Below are 21,302 nucleotides of genomic sequence, written 5' to 3' on the forward strand. Positions count from 1 at the left end.
TCCAGCATAGTTAAGATAATGCAAAATCATGTTTACCAGATAATAGATTCAGAAATCACCAAGGAACAATAGAGAACTTCCATGTCCTCACTGGCATCTGTAATTACATAAACAACAATCCAGGAAGGAATGGAAATGTGATTGGGAAGAACTTCAGATTATAAAAATTACACATTAAAATTAACTAATTTTAGAAAATAGAATTGCTGAGCTAAAATAAAGTTTAGATTTTAAATTGAATTGTGTCAAGGTTTGAATTACTATTGCCAGTTCCTTTCAGAAAACAGATATTTTGGATCATTATTAAAATTATGTAACAAAAAAGATTAATGTAAATAGCAATAAGGATGAGCCTTCTTATTCACTTTTATGCCAATTATTTATATTTTAGTAACTACATGTTAGATGACATTTGGAAAAAACATTATTGCCCTTGATAGATTATTAGCACCATTATGTGGAATAAGAGTATTTATATCAACCATTTTCTAATGTCATCAATATGTAGCTAAAGCATAAGTTTTAGAAAGAGCCTGATTATGATTAGTGTTCGGAAAAAATGGGAAAAGATTGAAACAATAATTTTTTTTACATTATAACTGCTTACTCAGGTAAATGGAAAAGTAGCAATCGATTTTATTTTAGATAAGCAGTATCAAAAGTTGCTACTAGCAACCTGATTTTTTTTTTAATTAACAAATATAAAATATATTAAGGAATAGAAAAGTTATTGAGACTTACTAAAAATTTCAAGGACATGGAATATTATAAACCATATACCCAAAACAATTCAAATAATTATTGCCTGAGGATATTATCATTATGAACTTTTCCTAAATGATGAATATTTTTTTTAAGGTGTACTAAATATTTTTTTTGACAAAAAAGGACAGAATATCCTAAGAATATGTAGCAATTTCTTGGGCACTGAGGAGAATAAGCTTGATTTTCCCAGCAATCACCATAATAGTTATCATGATGTTTCAATAATTATAAAGAAAAGATTACTACACACATGCTACAAAGTTAGCCATTATGTTCTTCCTGATGATCTGTGGCTAGCATTTTTCTTTGTATCCTGGAAAAGTACAATTTAAAATGAACTTCTTTCTTTTCAAAGAAAGAGTCTTAAAAGTATAAATTGCTAAGCAGAAGTACAAAGCCTTTTAATGCAATCTTCTATAAGAAGTAATTTGAATTTTAAAAGACAATCTAACAGCAGATATGATTCCCACTGAGATAAACCTTATTCCTTTCTTTCCTTGTTTTCTAATAATATTTGAACACTAGACATTAATGAGTAATACTAACAAGAAACCAAAGTATCAGAATTACCACACTGGAAATTTTTGCAGTAAAAATGTGAGACCATCTTATTTACATGAATTCAACTTTCAATAACTACTGTTTCTGGAGTTATATTGCTAAAATTAATTCTATCCATTATAATATTTCATCAGTTATTTTGGGGTGCAGACAAATGAACTCAAGAGAAAAATGGATCAAGTTTCAGACTGTTTCAGGTAATACTGCATTGTGTGGTCCATTTACTATGGGCAAAAAAGATAACCCTACAATAGAATGCTAAGGATATTCGGGTACTTATGGTTAGCTAGTGAAAACAGAAGACAATTATAGCAATTTCATCAGACATTTTTACAAAGTAAATGTCTTGATGAGTATGTGCTTTAAACTTATAGTCATTCTTTATAATTATTTTATTTATTGGGGCGATGCAGAAAGTCACAAATGAGGAAAGGACACTAAGGTTTTAATGAGGGGAACAAGAGTTGTTTTCACCAGTATAGATTCACATTACAGTACACCAATATTGACAGCATTCTTTTGTCTATTTTTGGTACATAAGATGGAATCTCTCTACATAACCTTGTAAGGCTTCAAAAACTAAAAAGTAAAAAAAAAAAAAAAAAAAACCTATTAGTTTACAGTTTATTTAAAAATTCTGAAAGACACTGCAAGTTCTAAACTTTAGTAGTGCTAACCCATACACAGCCATTGGGTTAAGAACCCAGTAAAAGAGCCCCCCTTCAAAGGAAGCTTGGTGACAGTGGAGTTGTGCAATATGGATATTTCTTACTACAAGAAAAGAAATTACACATGGCACATTCTCATTCATATTTTGTAATGTAAAAAGTTACAAACATACCTAATCAAATAAATAATAAAAAAAAATGAATTTGAATGTGTTTGTTAAGTATTCTAAAACCACTACATAGAATAATGGCAACTTTCACTCACATATTATTTACATGGTAATACCCAGTGTGGGTACACTGCTACAAAACTCAAAACAGAAGGAGTAAACTTGAAATGTTTTCCATAATAAAGATCTAGCAGCACAACTATCTAATGCTGTTTTTATCCCAACTGCTTCTGAAAAGTTTATTTTAATCCGTGTCTTCATCCAGTTCATAATTGTCTTTATCATAAATATCTTTTACTAAAAGAACCCGTACAAGCATATTTTCCAATGTATTTCGGTCCAGTGAAGTAGAAGAATACCAGACAGGACTATCTGTTGAACTTGAACACTCTGGTTGCAAATAAAAAACATCCGTTCTTTGATTAAGATTCTGTGGACTATTAAGGAGGGAGGAGGGGAGACATGGACGGATGGACGGACAGATGGACAGACGAGGGGGGGAGGGAGGGAGGGAGGGAGGGAGGGAGGGAGGGAGAGAGAGAGAGAGAGAGAGAGAGAGAGAGAGAGATCATTCTCATGTAATTAACATTTATTTCCCTACAATATTCTCTTTTCCCATTAGAGACCATAAGACTCATTAATCCCAGAACATTTGCAATAGCTTTTTAAAGTTCTGTGATGAAGAAATTATTATTCTAGCATTGTTTTGAAAACTACATGAGACAAGCATATAGTTTACATTAAAACCATGAAACAATAGAAATATTTTTAAATGAGAAGTCCCATATATATAAACAGCTACTGGAAGACAACTGTTATTGCTCTGGTTGCCAGGAACTCTTCCTGCCACTATACTTATCATAAAACTATGAATTATTAATATGATTTGACTACATTTTCAACTGTACATTTAGGGGGTGGCCTAGTTACCTAATCACCATCTGCAGTATTATTTCTACAAAAAAATAAAAATAGAAGCTTACTTTCAAACTATAAAGAGAACTTCTAGGATAAAATATTTGTAAAACGGAATTGCCCACTATACAAAAAGGTGCCTATGGGCTCCAATTTTAAAAATAAAAGCAAAAGGGAATAAAAGACAGTTTTTCTTTGGCCTAATAATAGAGAAAATCCAGGTCATTAAAGAAAAGTAGGTATAATAAACCACTATATGCATCACTCTTTTTTCCAAGTTATACTACTTAAAATCTTATTACTGCTTGATTCCCACTTTGGTCTTTTCAAAATATTTTTGGAAAAATGGTATCATAGAAGTTCAAATGTGGAAAGGATGATAGATATTAATAAATATTCTAATAATTTGTAGAATTTTCTTGAGGTTTTTATTTGGATTCCAAAATTATCACTTGACTGTGATCTAATTAAAGGGTCTAAAAAAATATGAATGAATTAAGAACCTAAGGAGAAAAGAGTAAAATGTAGCAAAACTAATTAAAAATAAGAAAAATATGGAAGCTACTGAAATTGTAAAAACTAAATTTCACTATTAAGACAATTCACTACATATAAACCAAATATATATTATTATGCACAACTATTTACCTTTTGGATAGGTAGCATTCAAACATTTTTACAGGACATCTAGAAGGATTGGCTGTGTTTTCAATTTGTTCAAATACTGGCTCATCATCTTCATGTTTTCTTTTTCCAGTAGTAATTTTATCTTAAAAAAAAAAAAAAGTAGAAAAAAACTTAAGCTCATTAACATAAAGTAATGGTTATTTTGTCATTCTAAACTACAACAAAGATTAGAAATAACTAAAATTATAGTCTATGGAAACTCATGGGTATTCAAAATAAAAACCATCATGTAGCTAAAACTGGTAGCCACCATGCTAGAAACATTATTTTTAAAGAAAAGAGGGCTATGACTTGCTTAAAGTTTTGTTAAAAAATAAACATAACCCTTGAATTCTTGGCATATTATGAATGGGGTCTATCAGTTAGACAAAGTAGGGACAACCCTGCTCAAAACAGTTCCAAAATGAAAATTGGCTACTCTACCTTCACTATCAGCTCCACACAAGGAAGACACTTGATATCGAAGACATGCTTTGTTTTCCATTGTAACAGAATTTTTTTTCCACTGCCTAAATACGGTGCCAAAGGACAGCCTTAAATGTTGCTCCACTGTTTTAAGGCCAAAATATTTAGTGTTAAAGTAGAACAGTGTGTTCAGAAGAGCTACTGGAGAGTGTGATCCTAGCTGTTTAATCCTCCAGAGATAATCTTCTTCAACTCGAGAAAAAATTGATCCTTAAAAAAGAATAAGTATTAAAGGCAGTAGACAATAGAGATAGAGACTACATAGAAAAGATCTTCTATCTTTTCCCAACCCCATATCCTGTTTCTAAGATGTATTAATCATGATGTCATTACCAAGAGGTTCCAGGGATGTTCTTAAATTAAACTGACCAAAATAATTCCTACCTGAAATGTCAGGTTAACTTAAAATTGCACAAATAGATAAAAGATGGCCATTTTTATGCTCTGTCCAATACCCTCTTACTGCACTCCCTACTTCATTAAAAGAGAATGAAAGTGGTGGGGGACATGAAATATGAAATGGACATTTTCCATCAATTAAAAAAATGGATAAACAAACTAGGGCATATTTGTGACATAATTAATGAAACATAAAATGATGAATATAGATAGAAAGAAAAACCTGGGATGAAGCGTAAAAACTAATGCAGAGAAAAGCAAAACTAAGACAAAAGACAGTAGAAGACAATGAACAATCTCAATCTCATGCCCTGAACAGTGATATGAAATAATGCTTGCTCTCTCTCTCAGCAGAGAGCTAGTAGTACGGGCAAAGGAATATGGCATACAAGTAAGCCCTAGACTATGTGTTGTTTGGTAATCTTAATTGTTTTTATTACACCAAAGGAATCTGATCTATATGCAAAAAGAACGAGTTATGGGGAAATGATAGCATCATTTAAAAAAAAAAAAAGCAAGCAAGCAGAAATCAAAATATGGGCTTCATTCCTTGAACCATATAAAGATAATATCCATATCCAATTTAGGAAAAGGATCAGCAGAATAATCACTTTTTAAAATATGAAAAACATTTCTGCTGTATGATTAGAAATAATTTATGAATTTTCTCTTAAGAAAAATTAATATCACCTTCATCTATCATAGTATTCTTTATTTATAATACCTTTAAACTAGATACAATTAAACACTTAATACCTATTATTTTAAATAAGCACACAAGATATTAGAGAAAATATTCATAACATAAAGAATATTACCATCTGGAAGTATACTTGGTTGCCAACTTCTAAGAATTTTACTTAATTCTTGTTCAAATGTCTGGTAACCTGGATCAATAAATATGTTGTCTTTTCGATTACTACCACACAAGTACTACAAATTTTAAAAAAAGAAAAAAAAAAAAGAATTAATTTTACTGGAATCAGAACAGCTTATTAGGAGCATCAAGAAATTATTAACAGAGCTTTTACTTCTCTAACAAAATAAGCCAAAAAAAAAAAAAAAATTTTTTTTTATTCACTACCTGACATGTAAACCAAATGACATATCTGTGATGTACTATTCTGGAATACAGTAAGTATTTAATAAGTACTTGTTCCTCCACTCTCCCCCTACCCTATATAAAAAAAGAAAATCTTTAAATGACTTTGGCAGAAAATGACAAGTACTTAATGACTCCAAATAAATCATGAATTACCAATGAAGTGAAATGAGAGAGAGAGAGAGAGAGAGAGAGAGGGAGGGAGGGAGGGAGGGAGGGAGAGGAAGAGAGAGAGAGGGAGAGAGAGGGAGGGAGGGGAAGGAAGGAAAAAGAAGGAGGGAAGGGAGGAAGGAAGGAAGGGAGGAAGGATGCAAGGAAGGGAGAGAGGAAGAAAAGATGTTTTCATAGCTTAGTTAACAAAACTACATAGTAATATTCATAGAACTTAACATCAAAGTTAGCTTTCAGGTATTCTATGTTGAGGCTACCAAATTACTAACCTCTTGAATGCCAAGGCAAAGATAATAGATGCTGTCAGGTGCATAATTCTCTCCATTTGGCCTTCGAATTTCATTGACAAAATGGGCCAACCCATAATTAAGTTCAGCTGTAGTGTGAGATAGTAGATCCTCTTTTAACTTTACTGACTTAGCTAAAAAAAAATAAATAAATAATAATAATAATAATAATTTATGAGTACTCTTGAAGACCATAATCAAATCCATTAAGATTCAATCTAATTCATAAAGACTTCTTTTTGATTGGGTGTCTTCCCTCTCCACCCCAAAGTATACAAATAGCTATTAAAAGTTCAGCTCAAAAGACAAGATTCGAAGGAAACAATCAAAATACTTACTGGATTTTAGTTCATCCGATACCAGTAGATCTTCATCAAGTTGTCGAGTTTTGACCCAGTGTTTCCATGCATTCACACCATATGTATATTTGAAAGGAAAGCTGCATTCCGAATTATCAGAACTATCATCATGAGACTGGTATCCTGATACAGCTTTTCTTTTTGCTCCCTGTTAATAATCCATCATTGTAAAATCTTTTTTTTTTCAACTTTTTTTAAAAATCTGAATTCTTTTGCATGTAACATAAGTAAATCACCATGCTTAGAAAGAATCTTCAAATTGTTAAGTAAAGCTTTCACATTTTGCTGAATGCAGTGAAATTATGATCAGGTTTTGTTCCAAACAAGATATATTTATTAGAAGACACACTCCCCACCCATCCACTAAAGCAGGGGTCCTCAAACTACGGCCCTGCAGGCCAGATGCAGCAGCTGAGGATGTAAACATCCCCCTCACCCAGGGCTATAAAGTTTCTTTATTTAAAGGCCCACAAAACAAAAGTTTTTGTTTTTACTATACTCCAGCCCTCCAACAGTCTGAGAGACAGTGAATTGGCCCCTATTTAAAAAGTTTCAGGACCCCTGCACTAAAGTATGTAATTACACTATGAAATGCTATAGAAAAATAAGAAATGACATTTTCATTAGTTTTGGGAACTATTTTCCCTTCTTTTTTCTTTCTCATATGGAATTATCTCATAAGAAGAGAGATACATTAAAATATCACCAATATTTTACATCAACAATACCACCTTTCTAAAACTTCTTTGAGAAAATATAACATGAATTTAGGTAGGTCTGCCTCCAATAAGGAAGTTCATGTAGGATGGAATTTTTTTTTACAAGCATCTTTAATTGAACCCATGCAAATAATTGTGCACCAAAAAAGAAAGGAAATTGAAAAAGCTACCTTTTAGATCATAAGTATGTATAACTAGGCTCCCTCTAAATAACAATTAATATTTTTGAAATTACGAAAATTACAGTTTCAATGACCCATAATGGATGTGATAAATCTCGAAAAATATAAATCTAGAAAATTGACAATAACATTTTTCAATGACACCCCTGAACTGCCCAACTTAAATCTATATAACCACAATTCCTGGTGGGGAAATGGGACAAAAAGATAAGACATTACATTCACAAACCACCTTGTTCAAAGAAATGATTTTATTTATTTTTATTTATTATTATTAATTTAGTTATTCAAAGAAATGATACTTAATTTAAGTATATTATGACAATAAGTAAAATAATGTACTTTTCAAAAAGTCACAGAACTAGGTTCTTTGCAATTTCAAAATAACCTAGATATAACACCTCTTTTAAAAGATTTTCAAGGGGCAACTAGATGGTGCAGTGGACAGAGCATCAGCCTTAAAAATCAGGAGCACCTGAATTCAAATCCTGCCTCAGACTCCTAGTTGTGTGACGCTGAGCAAGTCACTTAACCCCAAATTGCTGGGGGCGAGGGGGAGGAAGAGAAGATTTTCAAAAGCTTAAAGGAAGAAAATATAAAAAGATTGTTTTTTCTCCTTATCTGAAGAATATGTTAAGACCATTCTTAATAGTGATTCTCAAGGGCCAAAAAAGGACAATGAAGCAGAAAGGGGGGATTTTATACCTTCTTTTTAGACCGAGGTCGTGGCTGCTCTTCATATTCTTCTCCAAAGACAGGTGGTAATAGAAATTCATTTTCCATGTCAAGCTCTTCTGCAGCTAAAAAAGCAGACTGAGTTATTTTGGTATAAATACTCAAAGCGTCTTAAAAAATTCCAGAACTACAAGAAGAATGGGATTAAGGAAGACCGAAAATCCAATGACAGTTAAGAATGTATTTTCATTTTACACTGTCTAGGAGAGAGGTCCAAAAAAAGCACTATGATCTGCTCTTTATTAGCCAAATGAAAAAACAAGAATTAGAGAAAATTCCAGCATGAAATACATAGAAAATATAGAAATTTTAGACAATTATTTAAAATGAATAAAGTAAGGAAAACTGTCATGAGTTCTGAAAGATAAGAAGATATTCACAACACAGCTCAAAATAAAAATACTGCTCAAAACTACAAAATTCCCCCTATGCTTTAAAGTCAAAAAGACAAAACTTCTGGCAAAGAATTAGCAACAATATGAATATTTTGATTATCTCATTTCATTTTTTATTTTAACTGGATAATACCTATGAATTGATTACTTCCATACATTCTAGGACAACCTCTTAGGTACTAATCTTTTCTTCTTGAATATAAATATAGCATCTTGACTTGCCAAAAAGCACTAAAGAAATACCTGTTCAATTGCCACTAATTTACAACTACTATGCTATGATTGTGGTGAAAACCTGCTTATGTGTTTCTGGATATTCATGATTACTCAGGTTAACCAATTGTTACTGTTAGCAAACTAATATTCTATGTGGCCTTTTTTAACTTCTGTGCCATCCCAGGTAAGTAAAGGAACAAGGCTACAGTTTTATGTCAATGAAAAATTATAAAAACAAAAATAAAATCCTTAATGAAAATATATAATGATAGTTCAGTACCTCTAGGAAAATCAATTTCAATGTCGAGGTCTGGTTCATATGGAACGTCAGGCATATTTGCTTGTGTTTCTGTGTCAGAATTCTTCATGGCATCTGTATCTACTATTACATCTGTTTCAATAATTACACCTGAAATAAGTTTAGAAATATTATACATGGAAAAATACTGACACAAAACACATCATTATGAAACCCCAATTCTATTCAATTTTGGAAAACAAAAAATTGAGGGAAGGCATTTAACAAACCACACCATACATTTAAAGAAAAAGAATAAATCTGCCAAATTCTCATGGAAAATTCCAGAAAGAATGAAAACAGTCAATTATCTAAAAATATAAAACTTACATTTTCATAAACAAAAATCTTACTAACAGTTAAATCTAAAGTCTTTAACTTCAATCTACCCAATTTCTAACAATTAATGATGAAATAATACAGCCTTAATGTTTAGAGAATTCTAAAAATACTGATTAGTATTTATTCAAAAACATGCTAAATTAAAACATATTAATTCACATTCCAGTTAGTATTAGTATAAATATCCTCAATGAACAGCAGAATCAATTATCTTATATTCATTATTAATATTATTTAAATAGCCAAATTAAATCATTAAATCCAGAGGCTACAAATCAACAATATAGGGGCCGGGCCACCTTTTGTCTACCACCATGGGCATGTAATCAGCCCAATGTACTTAAAACTATCTCCGATACAGCTTTATATTTCTTTTCTTCTTTAGTGTCCCTCATTTTTACATGGAATAAGAATTTAGTACATTCTTCATTCCACACAAACTTCAAGCTTCTACTCATTATGTGAACAACTATGGGTAATAACACTATCTGAGGCCTGTCTACCATAATCCTTCTGTAAACCAACCATAACAATAAACAAATTTTGAATCCTCTGCTACACTCTCCATGCAGTAAATTCTGAGGTACAGGATGACCATAGGATATATATATTTCCCACTACTTTCAAGGTTTCTTAATAACACATGTAGTGTTTTATAGATTACCTAAATTTATTTCTTATCCACCTAGATATGCATCCCTAACAATATGATCAAGAGTCCTTAGAAAGCATTTGTATATAACACACAAATAAGTTATTCAACATCAAAAAAAAAAAAAAAAAAAAACACTACCAGAACACACTGGAAGAAAAAACTCTAATGAATTTTAAACTATCTTTAAATGTAAATGGAAAAACAAAATACTATTAAAGAGGACAAAAAACTAACAAGCTTGTGAATCTCTGCTAAGTTTGAGGAAAATGGAATGTTCTTTGTGTATTGGTATATGCTACTTAATCATTTCATGAAGACAGCATAAACTATATGTACAATCATCTTTTATATACAAATAAATTCAAAAGCTCTCTTAAAGGCTTGAAATCCACAAATTCAAATATATCTATGGACTACATGAAATCATTACATTCTTCTTGAATTATGGCACCAAAATTATTTATTACAAAACTAACACAAAAATCTGAAGGCTCAGAAAGTTTTAATGAGGATTTTAAGTCTTAATCAGTTATGATTAAGAGACAGTATAGTGAAGTAGAATGAATGCTTCATGTACAAAATTAATGTCCATACACTGTTTAGCCTAAAAAAAAACACTCTATTGCTGCAGTCATCATCTCATTTCCCCGCTTTAAGTATTAGCAACTTCCAAAGATCCTTGATTATTAACACAGAACAGTCTTTCTGAACCTTGATGGATAGCATTTATGGGTTGCCATGGCCAAAGTATTAGCATCTGGTGGCCCGTTTTTTGATCATGAGCATCTCCTAATTCAGTTAGAATGTAATTTAAGACAACAAATGCTGAGCTGGCATGCCAAACCTGCCTAAGTAATAGACTTTTAAGAAACGACAATGAGGAATTCATAAAAGATTTAAGGGAAATGTCTCAAATTAATTTGTGCTACCTTTACCATTAACTTAATATTTAATTATATATAATATTATGCTGGCAATCACCTACTGAATTGTGGATGTCACTGCTTTCCTTCTACTATCATTAATAATGCAGATGTACACCTCCACAGAACAAATTCTGTTAAAATAAAAATGCTAAATCTTGTAACACAATTTCATTATCATGAACATTATTTGGAAAAGGAAAGCTATTACCAACAGAGAATGCTAGTAAATATATGAAGAAAAATAAAAATCTGTGATGAAGAAAAAATGTTTGTGTGAAGGGGTGGGAGGATAGGGAATGGAGAGAACAACAACATTTAAATTATGAGGATTATTTTGGAGCATCTTTGTTTCAGTAAGGGCAATTAGGTGAAGCAATGAACCTGAAGTTAGGAAACATATACTAGTTGTATGACCTTGGGCAAGTCACTTAACCCTGTTTGCCCGGGTTTTCTTATCTGTAAAATAAGCAGGAGAAGGATATGGAAACCACTCTATTACCTCTGCCAAGAAAATCCTAAATGGGATTACAAATTGTAAATGCAACTAAAAAACAAGTTTGGATAAAATGACTTGTACAATACACATACTTTTTACTATTGTACTCACTGTTGATATCAGCAGCTTCTGTTTTTTCTTCTTCTTCAGCTATTATATCTGTTGTCATTGTAAGAAGCTCACCACCAAGGGGATCAGAACATACTTTATTCTTTAATTCTTCAGATACTACAGGAATTTTTTCATTACTCTCCGGTGGAGTAGGCAAAAATATAGGTACTGGCACCTAATAAACCAAAGTATCTACTGTTACCAAAAACAAATGCTAATAGATGCCATTTATTACAAATGATTTTGATACCTAATTCACTTTTATTATGTTATGCACATTATAATGTACATAACTTTGAAAAGAACAACCGTTTTTTATTTGCTAGTCTTTTCCAGGTAACTATAAAAATGCTTTTCAAGCATCTAGAAAAAATTAGGAAAAAAGAGGATTTGGGGAAACTGAATTATTCAGATGCTCAGGGATGTCAGCAGAACACTGACAACAATATAATGAGCAACAATTAAAAGTGATTTACAAAGAAATAAAATATGTTTAAATCATTCACAGAATTAAAACCAATGGCAGATAATAAGATAAAAATCTAAATATTAGAACATTAGGGGAAGTGAATTAAATTTAAAAACTGTTGGGAAAACTAAAAAACAATATGGGTAAAGAGGAAAGACAAACCCCAAAGAGCTTAGATCCATATCACATAACACAATCAAAATTCCAAACACTAAAATATTTGTTTAAAATTTGAAAAAAAAAAAATGGAATGGCATGGTTTGAAATTAGAAATGACTTATTCAATAAATATCAAGAAAAAAGCAAGAGTTTAAAATACTGAGATGTTTTCCCATGCTTTTCTGTATTCATTATATTGGATCTTTCTTTTTTTAATTTATTGATGTCTTTTTAAAATTTGTCAACATTGTCCCCAAAATGCTTCTCCCCCTTTCCCAAAGTCTTCCCAAATAATAAAAATTATTTTTTTAAAAAAGGAACCAAAAAAAGGGATTAAAAAATTTTAGCAACACTGATAAAAAACACTGGAAAATTCTGAAAATTCTACAGTATTAACATTCAACTTATGTAGAAGTCTATAGATAAAGCATCAGCTTTGTTTACTTCTTTCAACTAACTGCAAAGTGAAGTGGAATCAGATAACTAATCACATTAACAATAAATATAATTTTAAAAACTGTTGCCAAACTATAATGAAAAACCTTGGATTAAAGTAAAACATGAAGTGGCACCAGGCCATACTCCTTCTTTGTATATTGAGAGGACAACAAGTATGAAAACGCTATATAATTGCACTACCTAAGTAATTTTTGATGAATGTTTTTCCTCTTATAAGAGATGGTTCTTGGGGCAGCTAGGTGACGCAGTGGATGGAGCACCAGTCCTTAAAGTCAGGAGGATCTGAGTTCAAATTTGACCCCAGACACTTAACACTGCCTAGCTGTGTGACCCTGGGCAAATTACTTAACCCCAATTGCCTCAGTTAAAAAAAAAAAAAAAAAAAAGAGAGAGAGAGAGAGAGAGAAGTTCTCTAGAAGGTGGAGGGATACATTGACTAAGGTAGAGAATACAAAGCTACAATAAAAACATAGGTCAAACTAGAGGTATAATATGCCTCAAAGTAATAAATTAAAAGTTAAGCACACACAAAAAATTCTACTCTATGTCTTTCTGGAAATAAAATCAGAGAACTAATATTTATGATTTATGAAATTAAGACTACTTTCATTAATAATTAATGTTCAAAACATATTATGAACACTTCTAAAAGGAAAAGAAATTATCATTTATATCAAATTATGAAAGACATATATACGTCAGATTTTTAAAATGGAACATTCTTCTGCCTACTTTAACAACCTAACTGTGCTTAATCAAATCAGTGTCATATACAAAAATCTGATGGATTTCAAAGACTTAACTTACTGGAACAGGAACAGCAGTAGGAACAGGAATGTTCTGACTATACATATGCATGGGTACTGGAATATACACAGGTACAGGTACAGGAACCGGAACATATTCTGTCTTCCAATTGTCTTCTAAAAGCCAAAATAAATAAATAGGGAATGATATTAAATATTACTTATGTTAACTGGTAGGAGCCAAATGAATTCAGATAACAATGACGTTCAAATACGAGTAAACACCAATTAGAAATTTACTATGGGAAAAACAAGGCTTACAAAAATAACTCAGAATTATATCATCTTGAAGCTTTGGTAATCCTAATGTAGAAAAAGTTATGCTTCTAATATATACAAAATTAAAATTTAGGCTTTCATAACACTCTCTTCCCCGAAACAGAAATACAAAGAAAAGCACTTATTAAAATATTAAAAATACAAAACAAAATGTTTGATTGAATAAAACAGTACAATGATCAACAGATTAAAAGTGAATGAAAGTAAGGGTTTTATAAAGAATATTTACTGACAATATTACAATTATATTAATAAAAAATTTTTCTTCTGTTTATTGAATTCATTTTAAGGAATGAGAAAATAGAAATTTTAATAGACTTAAAAAATAAAATATATAGTCACAAACTTTATTTCTAAAATAACAAAAGGAAATGATCACTCTTGTACAATTCTAACAAGAAAGCAGTTACTAATATTTTTTCCATTTCTACAACTCATGACCATGTATATTTTTTCAGAAAATTCCAATTTTTCATTTCCATTATTTAAAATGTTTGTTACACTGAAGCATAATAGTACTTCCCAAGAATTGACAACACAAACTCAACTAGCAGTTTTAGAAATAGATCTCTTCCACTTAAAATCTATCATTAATGAAATGTACAGTTAAATACTTTCAAAAACTTACCTGTCTGACAAGATTTTGTTTGCATGTGAGGTTTACAATATGTGGCTTTTGTCATTGTCAAAGGTTTACAAAGCACTGCTTTGTTCTTCATTTCTTTGTTAGGTGTTGGGGAAGGAGGTGGTGCTGAACTCTAAGATAAAAACAGAGAAGAGTTGATTTCCTAAGCTATGGACTGACTTTGCATATTTTCAAAGTTTTAAGTCAATTTATATTTTGAAGTTATGATATTATTAATGTTTGTTTTGTCTAGCATGTAACAAATACAACCAAATAATACTACATGCAAATTTTATGAATATGTACATCAGTATATTTTGGAAAAACAAATAAAACATGCCCTGGAATTTGTCAGAACATGTGAATACAAGAATACTAGTTATTGATAATGCCAAGAATTGAGCAAATGTTTATATCTTAAGAGTACAAAAATCTTTGAATTCAAAAAATGCTTTTAGAAGAAAAATCCTTTCTGAACAGCTAAAATGTGAATATGATATACTAGGCTCCTTCCACTGGATTAACTGTGCAAAGCATTAATTTACAAAAATAAAAATTTTAAATAAAAAAATTACTTCAATGTTATGAGTATAGTTTCAAGAAATAGGGTAAATGAAACTACATCACGGCATACTGCAAGGGATAAGGGAAGCTAAGAGACTAGAAACATTTCACAACCAACAGAACAACGAAAGTAGGCTTGAAAGACTTACTGCCGCTTACAAAACTACCCTTTTTCTGCCCTGTCTGCCTCACATAAAGCAACAATTCTAAATTCCCTTGTAGCATTATGATAAATCTCTGAAATAAAGAAATGCAATGTGGGGGCAGCTAGATTGTGCAGTGGATAAAGCACCAGCCCTGAAGTCAGGTGGACCTAAGTTTAAATCTAACCTCAGACACTTAACACTTCCAAACTGTGTGATCCTGGGCAAGTCACTTAACCCCAACTGCCTCAGCCAAAAAAAAAAAAAAAAAGAAAAGAAAAAAGAAAGAGAAAGAGAGAGAGAGAGAGAGAGAGAGAGAGAGAAAGAGTGAGAAAATAGGGATAATTGGGATAAATGGAATAAATTTAAAATTGGCAGGTTGATCTTGTGTGTATCTCACACATGCAATTTCCCATTTTATTTGGTGTATGTTATATTTAGAACAAGAAGAAAAATAAATTAAAATAAAGTGAAAAATAACATACAGTTAACAAACTTACCGTCACTTTTGTCCGAGGAGTCTGACAACCCTGGTCTAAATATAAACAGAATGAAAATAAGACAACTTCATTTCATTCCATAAATCTTTCAAATTAATGTTACATCAATAAGACCTGTAATGCTGTTGGTATGATAACTGCCTCCCAGAACATTAAACTCAACTCTTCTGAAATTTATAGGATCCAAAGTTGCCAGAGAATCAGAGATAAAGTGACTTTTACTATCATAACACCATTTATCAATCAAATTATTAAACTCATAATGGAGCAGGCAAAAAGCTCAGTACTGAGATAAAAATGAAAACACAAAAATCACTACACTCAAGTAGTTTTACATTCTTACACAAAACATTAAGTATCCAAAGGGTGATTGGAGCCCAGATCTTACTCCCAAATTTAACCCAACATCCCTCTGAATTATTTTTATGAAGTTTTAGTGGATTTTAAAAGTCATTTCAAGATAAAGTCCTAAAGTTCTGGTATACTTAAAATGTAAATGATACCAATAGCTAAAGTTTTATGATAAAAATAGAGCTTCTCTGGCATAATATCTCTGCAAATAGGTAATGAAATAGGTTTGTTGAATAAATTATAAAAGGAAAATTTAGCTTGTCTCATCAAAAATGGATTTCCCTTTCTGCAATTATGAGTCTTCTGAACACAAGACATGGTTCCAACGTGCTTCTAAATGTACTTTAAAACAAATATAAAAAATTAGCTTCTTTCATAAAGTTAAAATTTCAAAACAGATTTTACCTCAGATTCTTTCTTAGGTAGTAATTCCCTAATTCCACATGCCCTGAGATTTTGAAAACATGGGATGATAAAAGATAATGAAGCAACTAGTCAAATCACAAAGTGATTTGTTTTCTAGACCTGGAGTCAGGAAAATCTGAGTTCCAATCTAGTCATAGACATTTATTAATTGCGTTATCCTGGACTGGTCATTTAATATTTGCCTCAGTTTTTTCATCTGTAAAATCAGGAAAAGTTCACCTACCTCCCAGACCTCTGAGGATCAAATGACATATTTATAAAATGCTTTGTAAAGACTTAAGCCACCACATAAATGTTAATTATTTTATTAACAAATAATCAATTTAAACTAAACTGGTGTTTATAACTGGATATTAACATGGCTTTGGAGATCAATTCTTCAGAATCTATAAACTAAGTACCACCTAACCACACACAAATTCAGAAATACTACAAGACATATTAAAAGTTCAGCAAAACAACATTCTCATTTAAAGCTGGAAATAAAAATATGCATAGTCAATAACAGCTGGAAATAGTTTTAAGTGTTAAGATATTTTATACTATTTTCAAGAAATACCAGTGCCATTCAATGATATACCTAATTTCAGATAACAAAGCTTTTTTAAAATGTAAAGCATCTTGAACCCAGTGTATTTGAAGTAGAAAAAGAAATAGCCTGTAGACAAAGATTCTTCTAACCTCAAATTCACCGATTCTAAGCTATATTTAACTTTGTCCTCAAAATTCCAAGAAATGAAATACTGTTTGGTTTTAAAATGGAGAAACTTGAAAACTTGGCACAGATTTTCCAAGTTACTACCTGAAGCACTACATACCATAATGTAAGTTTTCAGGTCCTTTTTGGGTTGCCATGTTAGGTTCATTCTGCTGACAGTAAAAACGCAGTAAGCAGTGCTGATCACAGAAATGCTTCATTTCCCCACGCCACTGCACCCGTTCTTTAAGAGTTCCTTGGGATTTACAACAGTCACACCTTGCAGCCTTAATATAAAAGGAAAGTTTCAGATATTTTAAATAAAAGGTCTCTCAAAGACAAAATCCAATCGTACATATAGGCAAATTAAAAGATTTCTTAAATTAACTTTTCTCATCAACAATGGAATTCAAATCCAAATGATATTTTTACAAATAAAATCTTTGCTAATAAAAAAAATTATGCCCCAAATTATTCTGTGCATATATGCAACTTAACAGTCTAAAAATTTTTCTTCCTTAAGCAAAAAAAGACTGGTTCATTAAATTTTCAATCACCTTTTATTACTTACCAATGGTCAGAAAGAAAAAAACATAAATTTTGATCAAATTTTAATGTGTTTTATTAACCCAAATTATAACGTCAATATCAAGTTTTGTGGATAAAGTTTTAGGCCCAGGTGGATATGCTTAATTTGCAGCCAAGTGCAAAACTGAAAAGTCACATGTAAGTATACCAGTCAAAAACCATTAAAAGTCAAACAAAACGATATTTGATTGCATGATAAAAGATTTCCTTTGTAAAATTCAACATATGTTGAGTAAAAATAGAGTGTATGTAAGGATTTTAACAATCATTAAAAAAAATAAAGTCCACTGCAAAAGACTTTAACTTAAAACACACCAGTGCTAAGAAAACTATTTGTCTTAAACAGAATAGCATCAATTAATGCTTTGAGGTTAAAAAATTTTAAGTATCAAACTGTTTGGTAAAAGGTCAACCAATATCCCTTAAATCAAGATGTAGCTAGGTACTATTCTAAACATTTCCAGAAAGAAAAAAAGGTAATTCACAATGAAAACAAGGAAATTATTGTGCTATTAGAAAAATATACAAACAGTACTTCATTATTGTGAAAACTATTCAAGGATTTTTCCTTTTTTAGTTTTTAGCCTATTCATGCCTGTTTTCTCCATCCTTTGTCCATTTTCACTATCCCTTAAGGTCTCTACAAGAGGGCAGACATAGAAGAGAGAAAGGTTGAATTTCAAATTCAGTTCCTATTAAATGGTTCTAAAGTAACTTTTTGCAAATATAAAATGCTATGTAATTTTAAAAAATCATCCACCTAACTGCAGGAAAGATTGAATAACTGCAAGACATCTGTGCTTTCTATAGCCAAAGGTATATCTGGCTGATTTTCCCTCATGACCCCAAACAACAAAGAATAAGTTTTTATTTGCTTAATTTATGGCTAGAAAGATCTTAGAGAAGCTGCAACTTTAAATTTCTGTTCAAGAATGTTGACTGTTATGTTCTTAAAGTCTTATGTAACAGACATACCCAAAGATTAGAACACAGGATCTTTTTTTTCTCCAGGACAGGTTTTTCCCCTGCTAAATAAAGGTTGAATAAATGGTTCTCAGTATTAATTATGAATACCAGTGATGGTAATGTCACTTCTCATCAGCAAATTTCTGAGACCAAAATTATATTGCTACCTAGAAGTCATTAACCATATTTAAAATTCAAAGAATAACATTAATATTTAGACATATTAACGCAGATATTTTAATACTAACCATAGATTAGATAATGTTTTCTGAATATTTAACTAGAAATTAAACTGGCAAAAACTAATTTCAACTACTCTATCTTACACTAAAGAATTAACACCTAAATACAGAAAAATAACTTCATCTAATCTACAATGGGTCAGAACATCATAAAAAGAGGAAATTCTTTTCTACATTATTATTAATGATCTGATTATTTCAATGAATGATTTCTCTTTAAAGGCTCATTTCTACATGTTTTATTCTCTGCAAGCCTTAAATCATTCAATAGACTGCACACATACTAAAAATTATTAAGACAGTATGTGACTATCTGGCTCTGAGTATATAATTTAAATTAGTAATCTAGAAAAGGAGTATTAAAGGGAGGGGTACTGGGGAGGGCCCGACTAGTTTTAATTATATGTGAACACTGAAAAATCATAATCCTTCATTTTATAATTACTGATTTCCATAATTTGCACTGAGAATTGAATAATCATTAAAGAACAAATATATAACCCCCCCTCCCCAAATACCCAATCACAGAGACATGTATTTTCAGAGCACTCCAAAGAGCAATTTCTTTTCAAACATTCCCCTATCCCTACCCCACACTATTGGGTAGGGATAATTTACTCAATGATGAATGTATATAACAAAAAACAAAGTTCAGAACTTAAAGTTCAGTTGTATTCCAAAGTGTTTCCTGAATTAGCAGATACTTAAAAAAAAAACAAAAAAACAAAACAAAATAAAACAAAAAAACCTCAGTGTCCCATATACCCCAAAATCTGTTTAGAATAATAGTAACCAATTTTTTTTCAAGAATTAAACATAAATTACCTCCTATATAATTCCATTTTTCAAGGTAAGATTTAGGGGATCCCTGAGGCAGCTAGATAGCACAGTCCACATAGTGCACCGACCCTGGAGTCAAAACTGAGTTCAGATCTGGCTTCAGCCACTTAACACTTTCTAGCTGTGTGACCTTGGGCAAGTCACTTAACCCCCATGCCTCAGGAGAAAAAAAAAAAAAACTAAGGGATTCCTAACATTCCAAAGAACGGAGTTTGAAAATCACTACTTAAATTCAACCACAATACAACTGAATATTAATTGGACAATATAATTATTTTTAAATTCTGACTACTTGCCTTGATTCCCGGGCCTGACTTTAACCATTCTAGCGGAATAACAATTTGTTATTTTCTGTAGTAAAAAATGTATTTGTCCTCAGTTGTTAGATAAACCTTGCCTGCCTAGTTATTAGGCATGGACAGAATAGAAATGATATACAAAATATAATTTTAAAAATAACTTTTAAAGACCGGTCCCCCATTCATTGCAGGAATCCTTTCGGGTACATTTCTGGATTGATGTTGATCCAGTCTCTGCTTGAACATGGCCAATAACAGGAAACATCCCACTCCAGGAGGTAGTTCATTCCAAACTTGAACAATACTAACTAAATTCTTATTAACTTTTTCCTTATGTCAAGATGTTGAATTCTAAACTGGTTCCCGCTCTGAATTCTATAGCAGTAATCAAATCTCAACTTAAAATTATCACAGGGAATGAAAGAGGAGGAATGTGTGTTAAAAATTTTAAATGGAAAGAGATTTTCACAAATCTTTTGCTAGAAAGCTTTTATTAATTTCTAATTATTCTTTTGATTGAAAAATGAGACTACCAGATGAGTGTCTAACTTTGCACACTGCCAAGTACTGATAATAAAATAGATTAGATGGCTTTCAAAACTAAAGAATATATAAAATCTTACACATAACAGGTTTGGAGAGATGATCAAATACATGCCAAAAAACACTTGCCATTTTAGATTTTCTAAGAAGGCAGCTTAATTTTTTTTTTAAAGGGCCCTGTATTAAACAAATATTTAATGCTTTTTAAAACTGAGAAAGCTCCAGTGCCAAGAGTAAAATTATGTCTGGTTTCCATAAAAACTTTTCAGACTAGTCTTAAAAAAAAAAAAAAAAAAAAAAAAAAGATTAGGGACAACTCATAGAAACAGTAGACTTCTTAAGAATGGAAACCTATAAAGCAATCTATACCAATTGTTTGAACTGCTAGATTTAGAGAAGGAGATGTAGGGGAAAGGAAGAGAGAGAAATTGGAATATGACAATTGGAAAAATATTCTAGATAAAGGCAAAATGATCATCCACAAGTAATTGTGCACCAAGATATCAAGAAATATTTATTTTGAAAAAGAGTTGGAGGATATTGTCTGTCCAAGCATACATATAAGCAAAAGGTCATTAAATCTGTTTCAATATCTGGCTAACTGAATGTCAGTTTTGATTCTAATCACAATGTACTTTTCACAAGTACACTGTGAAAAAAACTGAAGGCAAGTTGCCTCAGTTTTAACTGTTAAGTTCTAATAAGCCAGAGAGAAACCTGAT

General features: G+C 31.2%; 1 protein-coding gene across 4 annotated transcripts in view; it reads right to left on the reverse strand.

Moving 5' to 3' along the window:
- Window positions 1-256: 256 nt before the first annotated feature.
- ZMYM2 (zinc finger MYM-type containing 2) overlaps window positions 257-21,302 on the reverse strand; it is an 82,777-nt gene continuing 61,731 nt past the window's right edge. For all 4 annotated transcript variants that reach the window (XM_031960834.1, XM_031960831.1, XM_031960835.1 and 1 more), the window contains 13 exons: window positions 17,224-17,389; window positions 15,629-15,663; window positions 14,425-14,554; window positions 13,519-13,634; window positions 11,625-11,799; window positions 9,077-9,205; window positions 8,156-8,250; window positions 6,529-6,697; window positions 6,173-6,324; window positions 5,449-5,563; window positions 4,190-4,441; window positions 3,728-3,848; window positions 257-2,601 (listed from right to left, as the gene is read on the reverse strand). In XM_031960834.1, the coding sequence (XP_031816694.1) occupies window positions 2,409-2,601; window positions 3,728-3,848; window positions 4,190-4,441; window positions 5,449-5,563; window positions 6,173-6,324; window positions 6,529-6,697; window positions 8,156-8,250; window positions 9,077-9,205; window positions 11,625-11,799; window positions 13,519-13,634; window positions 14,425-14,554; window positions 15,629-15,663; window positions 17,224-17,389 (1,848 nt within the window). In that variant the 3' untranslated portion in view covers window positions 257-2,408. The remainder of the gene's footprint in view (window positions 2,602-3,727; window positions 3,849-4,189; window positions 4,442-5,448; window positions 5,564-6,172; window positions 6,325-6,528; window positions 6,698-8,155; window positions 8,251-9,076; window positions 9,206-11,624; window positions 11,800-13,518; window positions 13,635-14,424; window positions 14,555-15,628; window positions 15,664-17,223; window positions 17,390-21,302) is intronic.

This window comes from Sarcophilus harrisii, chromosome 3 (genome assembly GCF_902635505.1).
Source record: "Sarcophilus harrisii chromosome 3, mSarHar1.11, whole genome shotgun sequence".
Classification (NCBI taxonomy): Eukaryota; Metazoa; Chordata; class Mammalia; order Dasyuromorphia; family Dasyuridae; genus Sarcophilus; species Sarcophilus harrisii.